The sequence below is a fragment of the Rhodamnia argentea genome, chromosome 8, assembly GCF_020921035.1.
Source record: "Rhodamnia argentea isolate NSW1041297 chromosome 8, ASM2092103v1, whole genome shotgun sequence".
Lineage (NCBI taxonomy): Eukaryota > Viridiplantae > Streptophyta > Magnoliopsida > Myrtales > Myrtaceae > Rhodamnia > Rhodamnia argentea.
Genome location: NC_063157.1, coordinates 28,832,912 through 28,854,303, shown reverse-complemented (window position 1 = coordinate 28,854,303; position 21,392 = coordinate 28,832,912). Strand labels below are relative to the sequence as shown.

The 21,392-nt window shown below is 38.4% G+C and overlaps 2 protein-coding genes across 2 annotated transcripts; both read right to left on the bottom strand.

The window, feature by feature from the left end:
• Nucleotides 1-366: 366 nt before the first annotated feature.
• Nucleotides 367-11,114, bottom strand: LOC115755296. The gene is made up of 2 exons (XM_048284368.1): nt 11,068-11,114; nt 367-1,018 (listed from the first exon to the last, which is right to left on the bottom strand). The coding sequence occupies exons 1-2, from the start codon at nt 11,076-11,078 to the stop codon at nt 367-369; spliced, it is 663 nt and encodes a 220-aa protein (XP_048140325.1). The 5' UTR covers nt 11,079-11,114.
• A 4,598-nt stretch (nt 11,115-15,712) lies between these two features.
• On the bottom strand, nt 15,713-16,542 carry LOC125316335. Its single transcript, XM_048284367.1, has 2 exons — nt 16,493-16,542; nt 15,713-16,382 (listed from the first exon to the last, which is right to left on the bottom strand). The coding sequence occupies exons 1-2, from the start codon at nt 16,501-16,503 to the stop codon at nt 15,713-15,715; spliced, it is 681 nt and encodes a 226-aa protein (XP_048140324.1). The 5' UTR covers nt 16,504-16,542.
• Between the last annotated feature and the right edge of the window lie 4,850 nt (nt 16,543-21,392).

Below are 21,392 nucleotides of genomic sequence, written 5' to 3'. Positions count from 1 at the left end.
TTTTAGATTAGGTCGCCTGTGTAAAATCTCCTTTGCACTGATAGTGTATTACATTTTTCGTGAATATTTGGAGAAGTGAACCAAATTCAGCATTGACTGAGAGTTGACTTTCCGTTGATACATGAACTTTGTAAGTCAATATGGAGGATTAGACGAAAATCACCCAAAGACTCGTCAGAAACATGGAATGCACGGTATAGATAACACACTCACTTAAAACATGACATAAATGGATCTGCCACATATCTAGCACAACACAAACCTACATCTAATTAAACAGGTCTCACTGGGTATATATCACATGATAGTTCCTTCATATTTTAAATTGACCGATTGATTAACTTCTCACCTCTTGTCGTCACACGTTTACACGGCACCCACAGGACGGTTCCCTATATTTTTTTCTTTTTTCTCGGTGCCCTGTTTATTTTCTTTGTCCTTTTTCATTCGCATGGCGATCCTCACGCCGTTGGTCACTGCAAAGAAGAAGATTAGCAGGCTAAGGCCGATGATGACAACCATGACGCAGACAGTGGTCAATGTGGACTTGCTGTGGCATGAGAGCCGGCCAAGCTTGATCTGGACGACGTCGACCATGGCCAGGAGAAGCAGCAAGCACCCGAGCATGGTCCCATAGATTGACAAATAGAACCCGATGAGGCTCGGCCCCTTGCGGTAACTCTTCTGCTTCTCTTCTTCCGAGTTGTGGGGCTCCTCGCTTCTCTTCTCTTCTCTGTCTAGGGCATCCTGGTTCTCGGATGTGTAGAGGAAGATCTTGACGGTCTTCGCGAGGACACCGGAAAAGATGAAGCAGCTGAAGGAGGCGATCTCAAAGCCCACGAGCCGCTTCCGTAAATTGGTGTCCGAGTGGCAACTGGGGTCATCGTTGAGGCTCTGAACTTGGCCCGGCTGGGCGAAAGAGAGGCCGATGAAGACTGCGATAGTGAAGAGGGAGTTGAGGCTCACGATGTCGTCAAGCACCTTCTGGAAGTACTTCTTCTCGTCCATTTGCTCGTTGCTGTTCTTGCCATGGGCAAGCAAGAGAAGAAGGAATAATTGCAAAGAATGAGCTCAGGGCAAGCATGAGAAGAAGGAATAATTGCAAAGAATGAGCTCAGGGAGAGAGAGAGAGAGAGAGAGAGAGGTCTTACTCGTTAGCCATGAGTAAGAACTAGCTTGAGGTTGGAGAGGAATTGCCGATGGTTTGTTATCGGAGGATTCAATGACATTGTTAGTGCTTATAAGGTATTGATGATGATAGAGAAATGTTGACTTACAGGTTGACTTTGTTGAGGATTCAATGATATTGTTACTTGTTGGCTGGAAAGTTTCCAACTCAAGGTTTTTAGTACCTAAATTTAGTAATTATCCCAGGAAGACCCCGATTGCTTCCATGGCGCAATCACGTGGTTGACGCCGGACTTCGGGCCAGTGAGGGTCGGAGTGAAGAGAGAAGCTTGAGTTGCCATGGCCATGGGGGACTAAACAAAAATTAGCAACGTCTTGAAGTTCTCGATCAAGATCGAGAGAGAGAGAGAGAGAGAGAGAGATATGAAGATTTGTGTGATTTTATGGAATTTGTGGAGATAGAAAATGAGATAAAGTGCCGGGGATTGCGTGGAGGATGGATGGTGTGTGGCATTGGATGCGGATAAGGTGGATATGTGACGAAAGACAATTGAAAAATATTTTTCGATGACAAGATTTCATTTGTTAGCTAACCTACGGTAAGTAACATTCCTTCGAACATGATAAGGGTTGTCTGTTTCATGAAAAATTTAGAATTTCAAATCATTTTTCTCAATTTCCAGGTTTGGATGGTTTAGGAAAAATTAAGTCAACGAAAATTCATTCATAGTTAATAGAAAAGTTTCGCTTAAATTCAGAAAATTAATTTTTTTTTTAATTTGAAACATTTTTCAAATATGATTGGATGCCAACGCTTGAACGTAGGACTCAAATGTTAGGGCCTGAGTCTACTGAGGTTTGGAGGGACCTTAGGGGTTGTTTGCAAGTCCCCGGCACCCGTGCCAAGGACCCTAATAGCTAGGCCCAAGTATGCAACCACCTTGGCCTTGATCCTAAGACCCTGGCACTCGAGCCTTGGGACCCTTACGGTCGAGCCTAGGACATTGATGCCCGGGCTCGGGTCGTCCGAGGCCAAGCACAAGACCCGCAAGGGCGAGCCCGGGACTCCAACGACTAGGCTCTGTTCCATCGAAGCTAGACCCTAGTCCCGACACCCTAACCAAAGTCTCCGGCACTCGAGCTCTGTTTCCCGATGCCCAAATCCGGGACATAGGATTATAGTTGAGATTTTTTCTCAAATGTGACTGATAATTTTCTTATAACAAAACATCGGAAAAATCACTTCTATATCGTTTGCACAATGCAGGCAAACATAAGAAGTTGAATCATAAAATTAGCTCTTTTGAAAAAAATTTCCAATAAAATTCATCTTCGTGAAACAAAACCAAATTCCTCAAGTTTCATTAAGTTTGAGATTCTAAGCTCTGTTTGTTTCGTGAAAAATGAATGATTTGAAAATTATTTTCCTAAAAAAGATCGCACATATCTCTTGAAATAATCAGTCAATGGAAATATTATCATTGTTAACAACCATTTATGTCTAAATATCTTCGTAGGGAATGAAAATGTTATGTTTTGTTCATTCATTTTTGTAAACGATGCAAGTTTTTATAAGGTTGCGGGGGTAGTATAGACATTTTAAATTTCTCGAAGAGCCATGCTCACAGAATGGTAGCCATCATTCATCTAGGTGACGGTGTTACTTGAGTCGCTAAGTTCATTTAAGAAGAATCGGCAACCCGCTTCCACAGTTGTAGGAAGTAATAAGTCTATTACTAAAAATCCAGTTGTCGTCTCATCAATTGTCGTGAATTAATGGGTCCCTTATTTCGCAAAAATAAGATGATTTGAAAAACATTTCTCTAAAAGTAAGTACTTATGTCGGTTGAAATAATTAGTAAATGAAAATTATTTTCATTATCAACAACAACTTATATCTAAACATGTCCGTGGCGATGAAAGTATTTTTCGTTTATTCAATTTTGTGAGCGACAACCAATAATTTCGAAGAAAATATTTTTAAATCATTTTTCTTTTGCAAAATAAATGGATGAAAGACGATGCCATTAATTTTCTATGCGAATCAGCAGATTTAAGAAAAAAACAAATAGTAGACCAAGACTTGAAGGAATTGATCACATCAAACGTGAATAATGTGGATAGAAACTTTCAATGTTCTTGGGCCACAGGCAATAAATAGAAAATGGCAGTTTGTTTCTTTTCCGCAGATGAAAGACGATGACGTGGATAGAAACTGCCAATGTTCTTGGGGCACATGCAATAACTAGAAAATGGCAGTTTGTCTATTTTCCGCAGATGAAAGACGGTGACGTTAGTTTTCTCAATCGTGCGAAGCCGTTTCGACGAAAGCGAACTTAGGTGCATCTATGTTGCACTTATTATTTGATTAGTTGCTTATGATACTTAGTCATTTGTGGAATGAAAAAATCTTTCAGAAGCGATTTTTTTTTTTTTACGCAACATGGAATATCCACAGTTTTCTTAATTCGACTAGTTCTAGGAATTCGTGCAAACGGTCACTCGTAGCTATTTGATTTGGTTGCTCAACAATACACAAACACTTGATCCATAAAGGATTGGGCAACTAATTAAGCGCTTGATTCGGACGCAATAGATTGATGTCAGGGGATCATATCTGTCATCCTATCAATGGAGTTATACATGATATTTGTGGACCGAACGGTTTACGTGTACGTATTGAGACAGTGAGTTTCAAGGAAAAAAAAAATTAGTTGACCAAGACCATAAAAGCATTGATTATTCCGGTAGGAACTTCCAACTCAAACGTGAATAATGTGGGCAAACTTCCAACGCTATTTGGCCAAATGTAATAACTAGAAAATGTCGTCGATGTTCATCTCTTTTCCACGTGAGACACGACAACGGTAATTTTCTTAGTCGTGCAAAGCTGCTTCAAGGTAAGACAAATTAGTACATCTATCTACGTGGGCTGCCACCCTTATACCAATAGAAACTTCCAAATCAAAGGTGAATAATGTGGACAAATTCCAATGCCATTTGGTCAAATGTAAAAATCAGAAAATGTCGTCGATGTTCGTCTCTTTTCCACGTATGAGAGACGATAACAGTAATTTTCTTAGTCATGCAAAGCCGTTTCAAGGTAAGACAAATTAGAACATCTATCTATGTGGGCTATCACCGTTATATAGATAGAAACTACCAACTCAAAGGTGAATAATGTGGACAAACTTCTAATGCCATTTGGCCAAATGTAAAAATCAGAAAATGGCATCCATGTTCGTCTCTTTTCCATGTATGAAAGACGACAACGATAATTTTCTTAGTCGTGCAAAGCCATTTCAAGGTAAAACAAATTAGTACATCTATCTACGTGGGTACCAGCCTTATACTGATACGGCTAACCTCTTCGATGTATGATGCAGGAAGTAACCAGGAATGTACGTTGAATCACCGACGCGTCTTTCCCGAATCTTGAAATCTATGATGGTCCTTAAATAATCACATAGGAAAATATCCACGTTTCACAATGTAAATGCTGGTCAATTCTAAAAGTATCAATGTATGCATTTCTTTGTATTTGAGAAAGGAGGGGGGGGGGAAGAATGTACGTCGTTCTCTATACCTTCTATTCGTTATCACGTCGGTTTACCCCTTGGAAGTTATTGTTGGGCTAACAATACAACCTAGAGGAGAGTGAATAGGTTGTTTTAGAACTTTGAAAAACGTTTGCGGAAAAAAGACAAGTTCAATTTCAAACATCGAGTCAAACATTTGTAAAGACATTATAGAAATCATATCGGGAGAAGTTTGAATTAACGTGATAAGATTGTGTGCTGAAGTGTAGAAAGAATATGAGAAAAAAACAGTGGTGATATAAAAAGATTGGGAGAGTAGATGTTTCAAGAAACAGTATATGAACATGTGCAAGGCTGAATAAAAGACCAAGTAAAATGCAACCACACAAGATATATAGTGGTTCGGCTTTATCCCTAAGCCTATGTCTACTCTCAAGACTAACAACCATAAGTCGGGCTGGAATCCACTAGTTGTCTGCTCAACAAGTACAATTCGCAAGCACTGACCTTTCACTTACTAGATCACACTATCAAGACTCGGCTCTTGCTCTTGCCCTTGTATACTTTATCTTTCGCACAATTACAATACGGAAAGATCACTAGAGAAGATCTTTGACGTAACAAGAAAACAACAAGAGGAATGTAGCTCACAGCAAGTATATGCATTTTATATTGTGCTCTCCCTAATATTTTGTCCTAAAAGGTCTTCATTATATAGCCATCTTCAATCTTCCCATTGGAGAGGCTTGGGAAGCCTAACTAGCTGCTAGAGATCCGTTGGAACTACTGCACCGGCTGTTTCTGACATTGTTCAGAAACACCCGATGTTCGGACATTGTTCTACAAAAGTTGACAGATGACAACGGTTATAATCTTTCCATTAGACTTCTTGATCTTTCTCTATAGATATTTCACCCGCCAACGCCTATAATTTTCGCAACGAAACATCCGTACATGTTCGTTGCTTAAATAACACCAAACCCGATATCATTGTTAACAACCATTTCTGTCTAAATATCTTCACAGGCAATAAAAATGTTCTTTTTTGTTCATTCATTTTTGTATGGGATGCAAGTTTTTATAACGTTACGGGGGCAATATAGACATTTTAAATTTCTCGAAGAGCCATGCTCACAGAACGGTGGCTGTCATTCATCTAGGTGATAGTGTTACTTGAGCTGCTCAGTTCATTTAAGAAGAATTGGCAACCCGATACCACATTTGTAGAAAATAATAAATCTATCACTAGAAATCCAACTGTCTTCTCATCAATTGTCATGAATTAATGGATTTGTTTATTTCGCAAAAAATAGACGATTAGAAAAATATTTTTCTAAAAGTAATTACTTGTATCGGTTGAAATAATTAGTCAATGCAAAATGTTTTCATTAGCGACGACAACTTATATCTAAACACATTCGTGGCGATGAAAGTATTTTTCGTTTATTCAATTTTGTTAGCGATATAATTAATAATTTTGAAGAAAATATTTTTTCAATTATTTATTTTTCGCGAAACAAAGAGATGAAAGACGATGACATTAATTTTCTATGTTAATCAGCTGGTTTAAGAAAAAACACAAAAAGTAGACCAAGACCTTAAAAGAGTTGATCACATCAAACGTGAATAGCGGGGATAGAAACTTCCAATGTTCTTGGGCCACATGCAATAAATAGAAAATGACAATTTGCTCCTTTTCCGCAGATGAAAGACGATGACGTAGATAGAAACTTGCAATGTTCTTGGGGCACATGCAATAGCTAAAAAATGACAGTGTGTCTCTTCTCCGCAGATGAAAGACCATGAGGTTAGTTTTCGCAGTCGTGCAAAGCCGTTTTAACGAAAGCAAACTTACGTACATCGATGTTGCACTTATTACTTGATCAGTTGCTTATGTATACTTCGGATTTATATTTGATTAGTCATTTATGGAATGAAAAAATCTTTCAGAAGCGAATTTTTTTTTTTTCCGTAACACGGAATTTCCGAAGTTCTCCGAATTCAATTACTTCTAGGAATTCGTGCAAACTATTCTATGAAAGTGCATACATGTATAAGGTTCTACTTAGTAGACCACAAATTTAGCCTTCGAAATCACCCTAAGCGGGATATGTTAAGATTTGATCCCAAATTAGTTGCTTAGTTATTCAATTAACTCCTTGAGAGTTTTCAAAGAGAAGCTCTTAGCCTGACAGTGTGACAAGATCGTCGGTTATTTCTGTCGCGACCTAAAATTAGGCTAACGGATTATCGGGTTAATTAAATAAACTAACCTAATTCGAACCCTCCCAAGTCCTACCGAATCGCAACTTAGGTTTATTCATGAGAAATTATTCAATCGAAGCCGCCACTAATCATTTACGGTAGGTTGATTAGAAACCTATATAAAATAGCGGGAGAACTATTTTATCTCTACGAACCAGAGAGAATGAGTCCGGGAACTTGGTTACGCTAATTGAAAAAATTAGCGCCCTTTCGGTACCAATTTCATGAAAAAGCCTTATCTGATTGATTAATGTGAATTGAACGATCTTGATTAATTTGAAAAAATGTGACATGAAGACCATATATTAAGCGCCCAAAGGATGATTTTATGGTATTTTCAGTAATAAAAGAAAACATTCAAAAGCAATCAAAAATCTGAACAAAAATAAACAAAAATGCCCATAATATACCTTTTAATTTTCGATTTTTCCGAAAATCCTCTCATTCCCAAAGATCTGGGTTAGAGCGAGATTTTATCCGCTACATCCTCGAGGATTCGAGCCGGTATGCGGATATGTGTATAGAAAAACAACGTCCCTTCTCGCCAAAGGGCGTAACACGAATTTCTGTACTAAATCACATCCCATTCCACGAGATCGTGGCTAAGGCGTGTGATTTAATTTTTCCGAAGGGTCTAGACACATAGGGAGCATATATTATGGGCATGTTTGTTTAAAGATATGCAAATTTTATAACAAATCAAAACAAACAAGCATAAGAAAAATAACATGAAAATGAGTCAATTTATTTGGGATATTTTGAAAATATGAGAGGGGTGGCCAAAAATATGGCATTGGGGTCCACATTTCCTCATCTAAAAAGATTGATCCATTTTTAATTTGAGAAATTATCTTTAAGGTTTGAAAATTTAATTTCAGATAATTCTCAAAAAAGGGGATACACATTCAATCCAATCAAACCTTATCTCTAATCAAATGTATTCAGAAAATTCACCAGAGATAAGATAAGATAACCATCCCAACCAATTCGCATGTTAAAGATAATCATTGGAATCAAAAGTCTATCCACAACGACCAAACATTATCCAATTAAGCACCGATCCTTATCTACAATACAAGATAGTATCAAATAACACCGAGATAAGACAAGGATTAAATAAATCAACCAACCATGGATCATAACTCAAAGCTAGGATTATCCACAAGTTGAATATTATCCGATTCAAAAATTCCTAGAGATTAGATAGAGCCCGATTCGCATGATCATTATCTGATTTACATGAGATAAGATTGAACAACCAATGGATAATATCAAATCAACCAATTGAGATAAAAATCAAAACAATGCTCATCCATCTATACGAATTCGGTGGTACCGAAAGTCAACTCCTTTTCCAATTCAATCTTGATTAAGAAAAATGCCAAACGATTTGTTACCTTAAGAAAGGATATTTCCCTATCAAAATAAATCAATCCTCAAGGATGCATGTGAGATTCGGCCAATCATGGACAAACAGAATTTCTTAGAAAAAATCAGAATTTTGTGCAACTAAACTGTGATCTTTGGTTTAGCCATTTTTGATAGGAAAAGGTTCGAACTCTTTAGTTTTAATTGCAAAACCAGTGTGTCCAAAGAGATCTAAGGACAACAATGCAAGTTACCAAATTAACAAGCATAGATTAACAATCAAAAGTTGAGAATTTTTACCTTTTCCAAGCTAAAAATTCTGCACGTGCGCAAGCCGGAATTTTCGTCCAAAATTGCGCCTTTTCGAATTTGATTCGCTAGAGACCTATCCCAAACGATCTAGCACACGTAATCACAATGTTAGACCTTCAAATATAGTTAAAACAGGGACCAATTACCGATGAAACGAGGCTGAACAGTGGCACGAAGTATGCTGGACAGCAAAGAATCTCAGCAGGATTGAAGTGCTCGGTGGCTGCAGCTCAACTTCGGTGGGCTGAGCTCGTCTGCGGCGGATTGAGGATGCCTAAGGGGTGATGCGCGGTGGTGGACGAAGATGCTGGGACGTTGGTACGGTGGTGATGCAGCTGATTTCGTGGCGACGAATTTGTATGGACGAGTACCTTCGGTGATGCAAACAGGGACCGTGGAGGGCTTGCTCTTCTTTTGGCTTTATCTGCACATGAACTTCACGCCAATGGAATTGCCATGGAGAAGATCAACTGAGCTATGGATCCCTTTCCCTTCTCTGTTGCTTTTACTCAATTTGCCGACTTCCTCTCTTTCTTGTTCTCTCTTGAAGGTCAGCATGTGTCGTCCTCTTGTGAAGCTCCCAATGGCCGTGTATTGGATGAATTCCCCCCTAACCCTAAGGTATAATGAGGTATTTATAGACTAAAGGGTTGCATAATCCTAGCTGAAGTAGGATTCTTTAATGACCATCGGATTAAAAATTCTGATCTTTAAGAGTCCGATCTCATTAAAACTCCTCAATAATTTCCCCCACAAGAGGAATTGTCATGGGCTAGCTCAATTCCCCACTCTTGCGGGCTTAACTATACAATCTCAGGCTCAAATTGGGCTTTAATTAATTAAATGAATAATTAATTATGAGCCTTTAACATTTAAATGAGCATAAATGGGCTGAATTAAATCAGAAAATAGGTTCAAGCCCTCTTAGAATTTTCGGCAATCTCCCCATGCTTAGACGAATTTTTCATGCGATGCTTAATTAGTGCGCTTGTCAATTTAAGCTCAACTACTTTCTTTGGCCTGAATACAATGATACGCACGACTGATGAAAAGTAAATATGCAATGCATGAGAAATTTATTTTTGGTGAGAACTATGACTAGTTCTCATTTTATGCTCAAAATGAATGATTTTTAGAAATATCAAAATTTAGGTGTCAACAATTTCTGACCACACGATCTTTCAATAAATGAGTGCTTTATGCAAAATATGCAACGATGGTGTATGGATTTACGGTTGAGATTGTACCATCCCCGATAGAACTGTCAGGAAATCATTACCCTTTTCAAAAATACTTTGTATTGCATAATACGTCTAGAAATTACTCGATCAAAATTGATCAACACAGTTCACGGGATAAATGGTGCTCGCTTGAGAAAGTCACTCGTGGCCATTGGATTTGGATGTTCAACGATACACAAACACTTGATCCATGCCGGATTGGACGACTAATTAGGCGGTTGGTTTGGTTTGGACGCAATAGTCTGTATGTTCAAATCCACGTATCTCCTACTTCGATTGATGTCGGGGACCATATCTGTCATCCTATCAATGGAGTCACAAAAGATATTTGTGGACCGAATGGTTTACGTGTATGTATTGAGACAGTGAGTTCAAGGGACAAAAAAAAAAGTTGACCAAGACCATAAAAGTGTTGATTATATGGATAAAAACTTCCAACTCAAACGCGAATGATGTGGACAAACTTCCAATGCTATTTGGCCAAATGTAATAATGAGAAAATGTCATCGATGTTCGTCTCTTTGCCGCCTAATGAGTTGGAAGTTTCTATTGGTATAAGAGTGGTAACCCACATAGATAGATGTACTGATTGCCCGATTGATTAACTTCTCACCTCTTGTCGTTACACATTCTCAGGCACCTGTGAGAGGGTGCCCTGTTTTTTTTCCTTTTTTCTCGGTGCCCTGTTTATTTTATTTTTTCTTTTTCATTTGCACAGCGGGGATCCTCAGGCCGTTGGTCAATGCAAAGAAGAAGATCGGTAGGCTAAGGCCGATGATGCCAACCATGACGCAGATGGTGGCGAACCTGAACTTGCTGTGGCGTGAGAGCCGGCCCAGCTTGATCTGGACGACGTTGACCGTGGCCAGGAGAAGCAGCAAGCACCCGAGCATGGTCCCATAGATTGACAAATAGAACCCGATGAGGCTCGGCCTCTTGCGGTAAGCCTTGTGGGGCTTCTCTTCCTCCGAGTTGTGGGGGTCCACGTTTCCATTCCGTTCTTTGTTTAGGGCATCCTGCCTCTCGGATGTGTAGAGGAAGATCTTGAGGCTCACGACGTCGTCAAGCACCTTCTAGAAGTACCTCTTCTCATCCACTTGCTCTTCATCTGTAAATCGTTTGCTGTTCTTGCCGTGGGCAAGCAAGAGAAGGAATATTTGCAGAGAATGAGCTCAGAAAATGTGAGAGAGAGAGAGAGAGAGAGAGAGTTATACCTGTCAGCCATGAGCAAGAATTAGATTGAGGTTGGAGAGGAATCTTTCGACGGTCTGTTATCGCAGGATCCAATGACAGTGTTTGTACTTATAAGGAATTGATGATGATTGAGAAATGTAGACTTATATGAGAATCACTACCTCATTTGGTTTGATAACAATTACCTCTCATAACTTTTGCTCCTTGAGTGTTTTGGAAAGCACTTTGTGTTGCACAATTAATCTAGAAATAACTTGATCGAAGTTGACGCGATAAATGATACTCGTTTGAAAAATTCGCTCGTAGCCATCGGAGGCGATCTTCCAATGACAGACCAATGCTTCGTCCATAAGGGATTGGTCGAGTAATTTAGGGCTTGGTTCGAACACAACAAATTACATCGTCAAATTCAAGCATGTCCCACTCAGATTAATCTAGAGAACCATACCAATCGTCCCATCGTAAGAGTCTTGTAATATATGTGGACAAGACGGTTTAACCGTACGCGTCTCTACGTTAAACTGATCGTATCAAATGTGAATAATGTGGATAGAAACTCCCAATGCTCTTAGGCCACATGTAGTGATTAGATAAGAGAAAGTTTATTTCTTCTTTTCCGGAGATGAAAGACGATAACATTAGCTTTTCCTCAGTCGTGCAAAGCCGTTTTAAGGAAAATGGCAGCTTGTCTCTTCTAACTCAAATGTGGATGATTAGGAAATGACATTGTGTGTGCAGTCTCTTATCCACATTTGAGGGACGACAACCTTAGTCTTTATTAATCGTGCAAAGTCGTTCCAAGGCAAGTCAAATTGCTACGTCTGCTTGTGTGGGCTCAGGGCTACCACCCACATGAAAAATGCTTCGTCTTTTTCCGCTTTCTTATTTCATTGGGACTTATTTAGGAAATTATGTTGGCTGATGAGAATTCTACCAAATATAGTCGCTAGTGATTTGTTGAACGCATATTGGAGAAAGGGATAGCAATGGCTCTTGCACCATGTTAGAAAGTCCAACCCAAATACTTAAACTGATAAGTGAAGGAATATCACATGACTATAAAGAATATTTGAGACAAAGAGATGTATGACAATATTTCAACACTTTCATGAAATTCTCCACAATTAATTGGATCGACCTTCGTTTTCACATCAACTCATCGTTGTTGTTTTTTTAATTCTAAAGCGAAAAATTAAAAGCCAAAAAACATTTGATGATTTCTTATAATATTCATAGATAGGCGTAATCACGTGTTCTTCTATGCATTAATTAACCTAAGAAGAAGGATGGAACACACCTCATCAATGACGCATGTAATCAAATGCCTTCACGTGAACCAAATCACATTCAAGTTCTATTTGAAAATCTTCGAATAATGCGATAAAACAACTATACTCCTTTTTCTTTGTGGAGGGAACTCATACAATAAACATGATTAAATTTTTGAATAATATCATTGGAATCAAGCCAACAAAGTCGTCGGTCCAAAAGCTACGTAGTTGAAAGTTCTAGATATAATGGAGAAATTGCAAAAAAGTCATAAACCTATTGCAATTGTACTAATTTAGTCCATACCTTTTGCATTTGTATCAATTTAATCTGAATTATTGTTTAAGAACAAGATATTCTCATGCCTACTAGAATTATTCAGAAGAAGGAATGAAGCAAAAAACTTCATAATCAAAGCATTTCAAGTCACAAACTATGTTAATGCATATTAGAATGAAATTTCATTTTCGAGATATAAAATGAGCGGAGAAAGAAAATCAAGTTGCGTCATTCAACAATAACTTATAATCGGAGGGACTTTGAATTTAGGAAAGCTACCAACTATACAGAGCTCATCAACTAACCACCGTTGGAAGGGGTATCGAAACAAAACAATATACCTGAACCGAAACACGGCCCGACCCTACATATGACCCAAAATCTGTATAATTTCCTGAATTTAAGTGATTACCTGATCCGAACAAGACCCAAACCGAACATGCTTGAAAGTTCGGGTCGGTTCGTGTTTCGGTGTGGGAATATTGTTCGATTTTGACACCCCTAATCAAAAGTGCTTGGCAAGGATTGGTAGCAGACAAAAAGTTACTGGTCTGAGAGAGGCAAAGTTGAAGAGGAAAATCACCAGCAAAGGTCTAGGTGATCACCGGGAGCATCGAGTTTGTTGGAAAACCTGCCAACAATTAAGTGCAATCGCCTAGGTGTTAGGCAGGGAGACCGAATTTTATGCTTTCACGGGCTTAGTTCAAATAATTCAATTAGGCTACGGGCCTCCCTACTTAAATCCTTTAGCTCCAATGTAATATGCTTCTGTAATGCAAATGCAAGTTATTAAAATTGTTGTTTAGGGTTCGTGGTTGAATCTTAATTTTCTATATAATAAATGACTAAGTGGATTGTCAAAAGTTAGTTTTCAACCCTTGATGTTCTCCTATATTTAATACAATTATCCAAACAGTCCTAAATTTATTATATAATTGTCAATTCAATTATTAACTTTTCAATTTCACTAATATTATCCTCACGCTTTTGACGAAATTTCAATATAGGCAACCGCGATATTTTTTAACATGAAATGATAGATTTCTCCATTTCCACAAATAAGTAGAAGGTATACAATTTTAAAATGCTCCCTAAAGATGAGGTCATATTCTCAAATCCCTCCAAGTCTCTAAAGACTCCAATTATAATCACTAGGTTTCTCTATTTTTATTTTTATTTTTCTATTACGGGTAACAGGTTTGAAATAGAAATCCATTTGGTAAAATAATTTTAATATTCTATTTCCCGGATAAATTTTTAGGCAAGAAATAGATTTCGAACTGTTTTGCCGAAATAGGTTTGGAACCTGTTTCGCCAAAAAAATTTCACGACAAATATCTTTCACCAAAATTCGTTCTTCAGCTTTTAAATGTGATAAAGGGTCCCGTGATGATTCCGAACAAGAAAGATCCAGATTGTCAGAAAATCAACATACGAATTATGAAAATATTCCAATATAATTACACAAACGTGATCCCAGCCAAAGTTTGACTCAACGAAAGGCTCAGGCGGGTACAATTTAAAGGAAATCAATGTACATGAACTTGGAAGAAATCATACAAACATAAATCAAGCCGGAGTTTGACTCGACAAAATGGCTTGGTGAGCACAATTTCTACCCAATAATGAACCAACGCACCCAAAACTATGCCGGAGTTTGATTCGATGATAGAGCTTGAATATGCTTCGACACTACATCGGAGTTTGACTCAACGGAAGAATAAGAGGCTAGTGGATGGAAATCTTAAAGCTTGTCAATGGCTGGTCCAATTACTATGGCTCGGTTTGTCGTCTAAATAGTACCGATACCGACATACGATATGACATGACATGATATGACACGACACGCTGACACGTTATTTCTAAAAAAAAATAAAGAATTTTGACACGTTGTATATTAAATGTATAATTTTATATATACATGATAAATTATCATAGTTTCTTCTGCTTCTTCTATAAGGGATTCACAATTATTATTATTTTTTTGGGTCAACTGGGTATATCAATTTTAAGGTGATGGCTATATGACTTAAGTATATAAATTGTGATAGATTACATATTGACTTCTAATTTTTTGAAAACATTTAAAATTGACCCGTGGATGTCGGAATAGTGTGTCGGGATGCTGGAGTTGTGTGCCGCTGGCGTGTCGAAAGTGTTCTGACACCTATTGATCACGTATCGGTACCGTATTGGAAAGTATCCGTGCTTCCTAGTCTGTGGTTATGTCTATCCTTTCTGTCATGTGCAGTGCACTAAAGTTCCAATTCATGTTTGTCGAGAGTTTCAAAAGAATCGTCGTGCTTACATATGGTGACACACAAGCGACAAACGTCGAATTCACCTTCTGAATTGAGAGTCCATCTACAAGCCTAAGAAATGCGGTGGCCTTGGTTTTAGATATCTTGAATTGACTAATTTAAAGATGTAATCTTCCGCATTCGGGCTGTCAAACCTCCTCTAGCCTTTGATGGGGAAGATACTCTTTCGTGGGAGATGGCAGAAGCGAATTTTTTCTCTGCTAAGTCAGCGGGTGAGATAATCAATGAAGCAAACAATCAAAGAGTCTGATAGTATATGGCCCACGATTTGGAAGTGGACCTCAACATATTAGAACATTCCTCTGGTTTGCAGCTCACAAGTGACTATTTTCTGATGAGTTAAAGCCGTCACAACTTGGGAAGAAATCTATATTGCTTGAGATAGGAGTCCCATGTGGAAACAACTTTATATGCTCTAACGGATTGGGACAATTGTTCATAGGTATGGGTTGAGTTTGTCACACAATATTTAGGAGAATTTTCCTCAATGAATTTCGACTCAATGGATGAATTCAAGTGTCATTGGAAAAGGACAATCGAACTTCCATCATGATTGACAATGGAGTGACAAGCCATTTTTCGATATAAATCACTCAAAGACTCACAAGAAACATGAAATGCATGGTAAGGACAACGCCTTCACTTAAAACATGGCATACATGGACCTGCGACACATCGAGCACAACACAAACCTACTTACAATAAAACACGTGATCACTGGATGTATGTAACACGATAGTTTCTGCATATTTTAGATTGCCGATTTATTAACTTCTCACCTCTTGTCGTCACACATTCACAAGGCACCTGCAGGACGGTTCCCTATTTTTTTCTCTTTTTTCTCGGTGCCCTGTTTATTTTCTTTGGCCTTTTTTATTCGCGCGGCGGCGATCCTCAGGCCGTTGGTCACTGCAAAGAAGAAGATGAGTAGGCTAAGGCCGATGATGCCAACCATGACGCAGACAGTGGTCAATGTGGACTTGCTGTGGCATGAGAGCCGACCAAGCTTGACCTGGACGACGTCGACCATGGCCAGGAGAAGCAGCAAGCACCCGAGCATGGTCCCATAGATTGACAAATAGAACCCTATGAGGCTCGGCCCCTTGCGGTAACCCTTCTGCTTCTCTTCGTCCGAGTTGTGGGGCTCCTCGTTACCCTTCTCTTCTCTGTCTAGGGCATCCTGCTTCTCGGATGTGTAAAGGAAGATCTTGACGGTCTTCGCGAGGACGCCGGAAAAGATGAAGCAGCTGAAGGAGGCGATCTCAAAGGCCACGAGCCGCTTCCGTGAATTGGTGTCCGAGTTGCAACTGGGGTTATCGTTGAGGCTCTCAACTTTGCCCGGCTCGGCGAAAGAGAGGCCGATAAAGACTGCGATAGTGAAGAGGGAGTTGAGGCTCACAACGTCGTCAAGCACCTTCTGGAAGTACTTCTTCTCGTCCACTTGCTCTTCAACTGTAAATCCCTTGCTGTTCTTGCCGTGGGCAAGCAAGAGAAGGAATAATTGCAAAGAATGAGCTCAGGCAAAAAGAGAGAGAGAGAGAGAGAGAGAGAGAGAGAGAGAGAGAGAGAGTTTTACCTTTCAGCCATGAGTAAGAACTAGCCTGAGGTTGGAGAGGAATTCTTCGATGGTTTGTTATCGGAGGGTCCAATGACAGTGTTGATGCTTATAAGGAAGGATCCAGATTGTCTACCATTAGGATTTCCGTAACATGCGTAATATTACTTAAATCAGGCCGTCCAAATGAAATGGACAGTTTGATTTGAGTCACGTCATATGTTGAAAGAGAGGAAAAAAATATAGGCGAGAATTTTTTTGGGATTTGAAAAGTTTTGAATCACAAACGTTGCTCAAATCAGGCCGTCCATTTTCATTTGGACGGCCTGATTTGAGTAATACCACACATGTCACGGAAATCTCACTATTAGGCAATCCGGATTTGGAACGCCTAACATTGGAATTTCCGTGACATGCGTGACATTACTCAAATCAGGCCTTCCAAATGAAAATGGACAGCTTAATTTGAGCTACGTCATGTGTTAAAAGGGAGGGAAAAAAATGTAGGCGGGAATTTTTTTGAGGTTTGAAAAATTTTGAATCCCAAACATAACTCAAATCAAGCCGTCCATTTTCATTTGGACGACCCGATTTGAGTAATGTCACATATATCACGAAAATTTCAATGTTAAACCATCCGGATCCTTAATTGTCTATAAGGAATTGAAGATGATTGACAAATGTTGACTCACTTTAAAATCAAGTTTAATTGTCTACTTTTCACCTAACAACCTGTATAAAAAAGTCGACACGGGTGAAGGTGACGAGACTTTTGACAAGTATGGAAATTTTTAAAGACTCCTTTGGGAGACCATAAAGGCCAGTCAAACTTTTAGTTTTCCTTTGGAATAAAGTCTCTCGCTTTTTTTTTATTTTTTTGTTTTAGCATCTAATGGAGATGTGATGTGCCCACTAGATGCTGATGTTGCACCTTATGGGGGGAATTATGATCAAAAAGTTATTACAAAAATTTAAAGAACTTGTTAAAAAAAACACACACACACACAATGGGAAGAGCACATAGAATGTGCAACAGCTGGCTTATGTGTAACCACGTGGATCCAAGGTTGCATTTCCTAAAAATGGACCGATGTCCCACCTTCCTAAAATTATATATAGCGCTCTATGGATGATTTTATAGTTAAATAACCTTGTAAATAGCCATTGTCCACTATATTATTTGGCATATTTTTGCAAAGGACATGAAGGTGATAGAAAGGAGGTAATATGAAAGTAATTATTGTTTATCTTAGTTGACTAGAATACATAAAGTCACACAAAATCGACATTCTTTTCGTGGTAGATTTAATGTCTTCTACAACATTATTGTCCTCCACAGTTGATCAACTCCAAGGCACACACTGTGAATCATACAAACAAACCAGAAAAATTCCTAGGTAGCAAGTAGCAATGTCGGGAAGAAATTACCAAAAAAATCCCATACCTATTGCAATTGTGCCAGTTTAGTCATAAACATTTTTTTTTACCTATTCAGTCCTAAACATTTTGCAATTGTGCCAGTTCAATCCATCTTACCAATTTTGGCCTATCGGCGCTGACGTGGATGTCGATCGTCTGACAACATAAATGATACACATATCAAAAAGTCGCTCATAGCTTTCAGATGCAATCTTCCAATGACAGATCAATGCTTCATCCATGAGGGATTGGTCAAGTAATTTAGGGCTTTGACAAATTACGTCTTCGAATTCAAGCATGTCCTATTCAAATTAATCTGGAGAGCCATACCTATCATCCCATCGCAAGAGTCATATAATGTATATGGACAAAAGGGTATTTAGTAAAAGAATTGATCATATGAAATGTGAATAATATGGATAGAAGCTTCCAATGCTCTTAGGCCACGTCTGAAGATGAAAGTCGATGACATTAATTATTCTCAGACATGCAAGGTCGTTTTAAGGAAGATGACAGTTTGTTTCTTCCAACTCAAACGTGAATAAATGTGGACAAACTTCCAATACTATTTGGCCAAATGTACTAATTAGAAAATGACATTGTGTGTTCAAACTCTTTTCCACCTTTGAGAGACGACAACGTTAATTTTTATTAATCGTGCAAAGTTGTTCCAAGGCAAGTCAGATTAGTACATCTAACTATGTGGGCTCAGGGATACCGCCCACATGAAAAATATTTGTTTTTTTTTTTTTTTTTTGCTTTCTTATTTCACTATGTTCGAGGAAGTCGATGCCAAATGTATGACAGTTGCGAACATATTTAGGAAATTAAGTTGGCAGATGACAGCATTTTCTATTTTTTTTTTTTTAAATGATGTGATGCTCACCCTAATGCTATGGTTGAGGTTCGGTCCAAGAATTGAAGTAGGGGTAAGCACGGTTTGCGCAGCGACTCCCACCCTAGAATCGGGAACCGTCCACTAAGGACCAGTTTCGAAAAATTGGAATCAGAAACCGCCCATTGATTCCATGGATCCATCCGAGAACTGGACCGCCAGACCAATTCTATGCTATGAAATGTGTTCTTTGATGAAAAAGCCTAAAGATGTGTTTTCAGCATTGAAGAATTTCATAGAGTTCAAGAAAATGCATTATCTAGTTTGTTGGAGAGACCGTCCCGAAAATGAAACAATCACAAGATTTGAGGACAAATCTTCTCAACCTGGGGATGTTGATGCTAGAGCATTGGATCTTATCAACAAGTTCTTGTTGAAGATGTTGAGCAGAAATTTCTATTCTGGCTAGTTCATGAGAATAGGCATAACTATCTCGATACCGATCCAATTGACCTGATACTAGCACCAAAAGCTCAAGGACTCTATAAATTTTATGTTTTTGAGTTTTCTAAGATAAGCATTGTAGGCATGTCAATCATGGGGGGGAAGTTGTCAATCAAGAATGGACAAAATGGAGAAAAAGAACAGAACTTCAATGGATGCTCTTCTAGGCTTCTAAGGATGACGAATGAATTAAGAGTCTAAGTTCAAGTCTCCATGTCCTTAATGCTTTCTAGTTCCTAGGTTTTTTAATGCATTTCTAGTTACTAGGTCTTTAATAACTATCTAGTTCCCATGTCCGTTAGTTGAGTAGTTCTCGAGTCTTTATTATTTTGTATATTTTCCTATAAGTTAATTCCTCTATATAAAGAGGCAAATTTTCAAATGTAAGATAGACGATTTTGATGAATGAAAAAAATGTGAGGTTTGGCACCTGTTTTAGCAAATATCTATCTGGCATCCGTATCCTTCAACGTTGGGTCCTTCCTCGGTGGTGAGCCAAAGAACCATCTGTATCCTCAGCTGGTGATATTCTGCAAGCTTTGGTGGTGAGCTTCTCCTATCCGAAGTCCTATCTCCTCGGTTGTAGGCCATGGTGGCGAACTTCATCGATCCCAATTGTGATCCATGGTTGGTGATACTATGCATGCATGCTTTGGTTCTAATCATAATCTACCTTGCATTTTCCATTCACCCCGTTGACATCACTCAAAATGACATTCGCCCATCCCGAACACGCATTAGTTCCTTTGGGAATGAAATGGACACCTTTTGTGTCTAGACATTACGATTGCTAAGAGACAACAGCCATTGTAAAAAATGAAACTCTTAATGATTAAAAGAGACATCCGATTGAGGCATGATAAGGTAAAATAACTACTTAAATATGGAATTATGTCCATCGATTATAAGTGATTTTGGCCAATCTTCTGACTATGCATCGAGGGGAATAGAGCAAGCTAGTTGAAGAAAATCAATAGTGATAGTAACCCAACCTATGTGATTAGCGATCCCATGAATTAGCATCATATGGGTAATAAGAAGTCACTTGTTGATCTAGTGATGCACTACTAAAAAATTATAGTCTTTGTCAAGGTGAGAATAGTGCAAGACTACAAGGAAAAAGAGATTGAGCTAAGCTCTTAATGTATTCCAAAGCTATTTCTAGTTGTGTATGAAACCGTAAATACACTTTATGGAATCACCTATATAAATATGGAGTAGTGCAACTCCTACGAGAATTTTTGGTGAAAATCTCTAGAGCACTTATGAATAAATCAAGCACGGGCATGGCCTATTACCGTAAAACCATGTGAACAACAAACCTTATGGGAGTGTGATGTGTTTGATGAAAATCATAATTCATAAAAAGAAATTTTTGGTTCATAAAAGTTTCAAACTTCACCAATGATTTCGTGAAGTGTATTTCATTCTTTCTAGGGCTGGTTCATAACCTAGCAAGCACCAGTTCCGATGCATTAAGCTCCAACAACCTAGCATTGTTCTATTTTTTCTTTTCAAAACCTTTTGAAACATGTGGAGAATTGTTGGATATTTCAATAAGTTTTGAAATATTAAAAGCTAGTATTATTGTAACAGTTTTTTACCGTCATCAATACTTAACTTTTTTGTCTGACATTAATATATAACGGTTCTTAATGGTTTTGCAATGATCATTTAACGCTTTCTAAATGGTCATATAGTGGCCATATAACAGTTTTGTAACGTGCAATTTATTTATTCATAAATCATCCATTATTTCACAACGGCTTTATAATCAAGGGCTCTCTTTGGTTTGAATATAAATTGAACTTCAAGAGTCGGTCTTAATGATTCACCGAATTACTAAGAGAATTTCCTTCCTTTCCTTCTCTTACTTTCCTTGCTGGGTTATACACATGACGTTGTTCCTATTCCTTCTAATATTCAGTGCGGAATATAAAAGAAGGTTTGTTGTATCTTGGAAGAATAACCGCTAGAAGCCTTATGCACCGAGTTTCGTAATTCGAGGGGCAGAGTTATCCTTAATGATAGTGCCTACACACCTCGGATAATTGTTCTTACTTTCTTGTCTTTCTAAGTAGATTTCTAACGACTCTCAATTTTCATGTTATCTAATACTTTTCCAACAATAACTTGTGAAAAAATCTATATTGCTTGAGATAT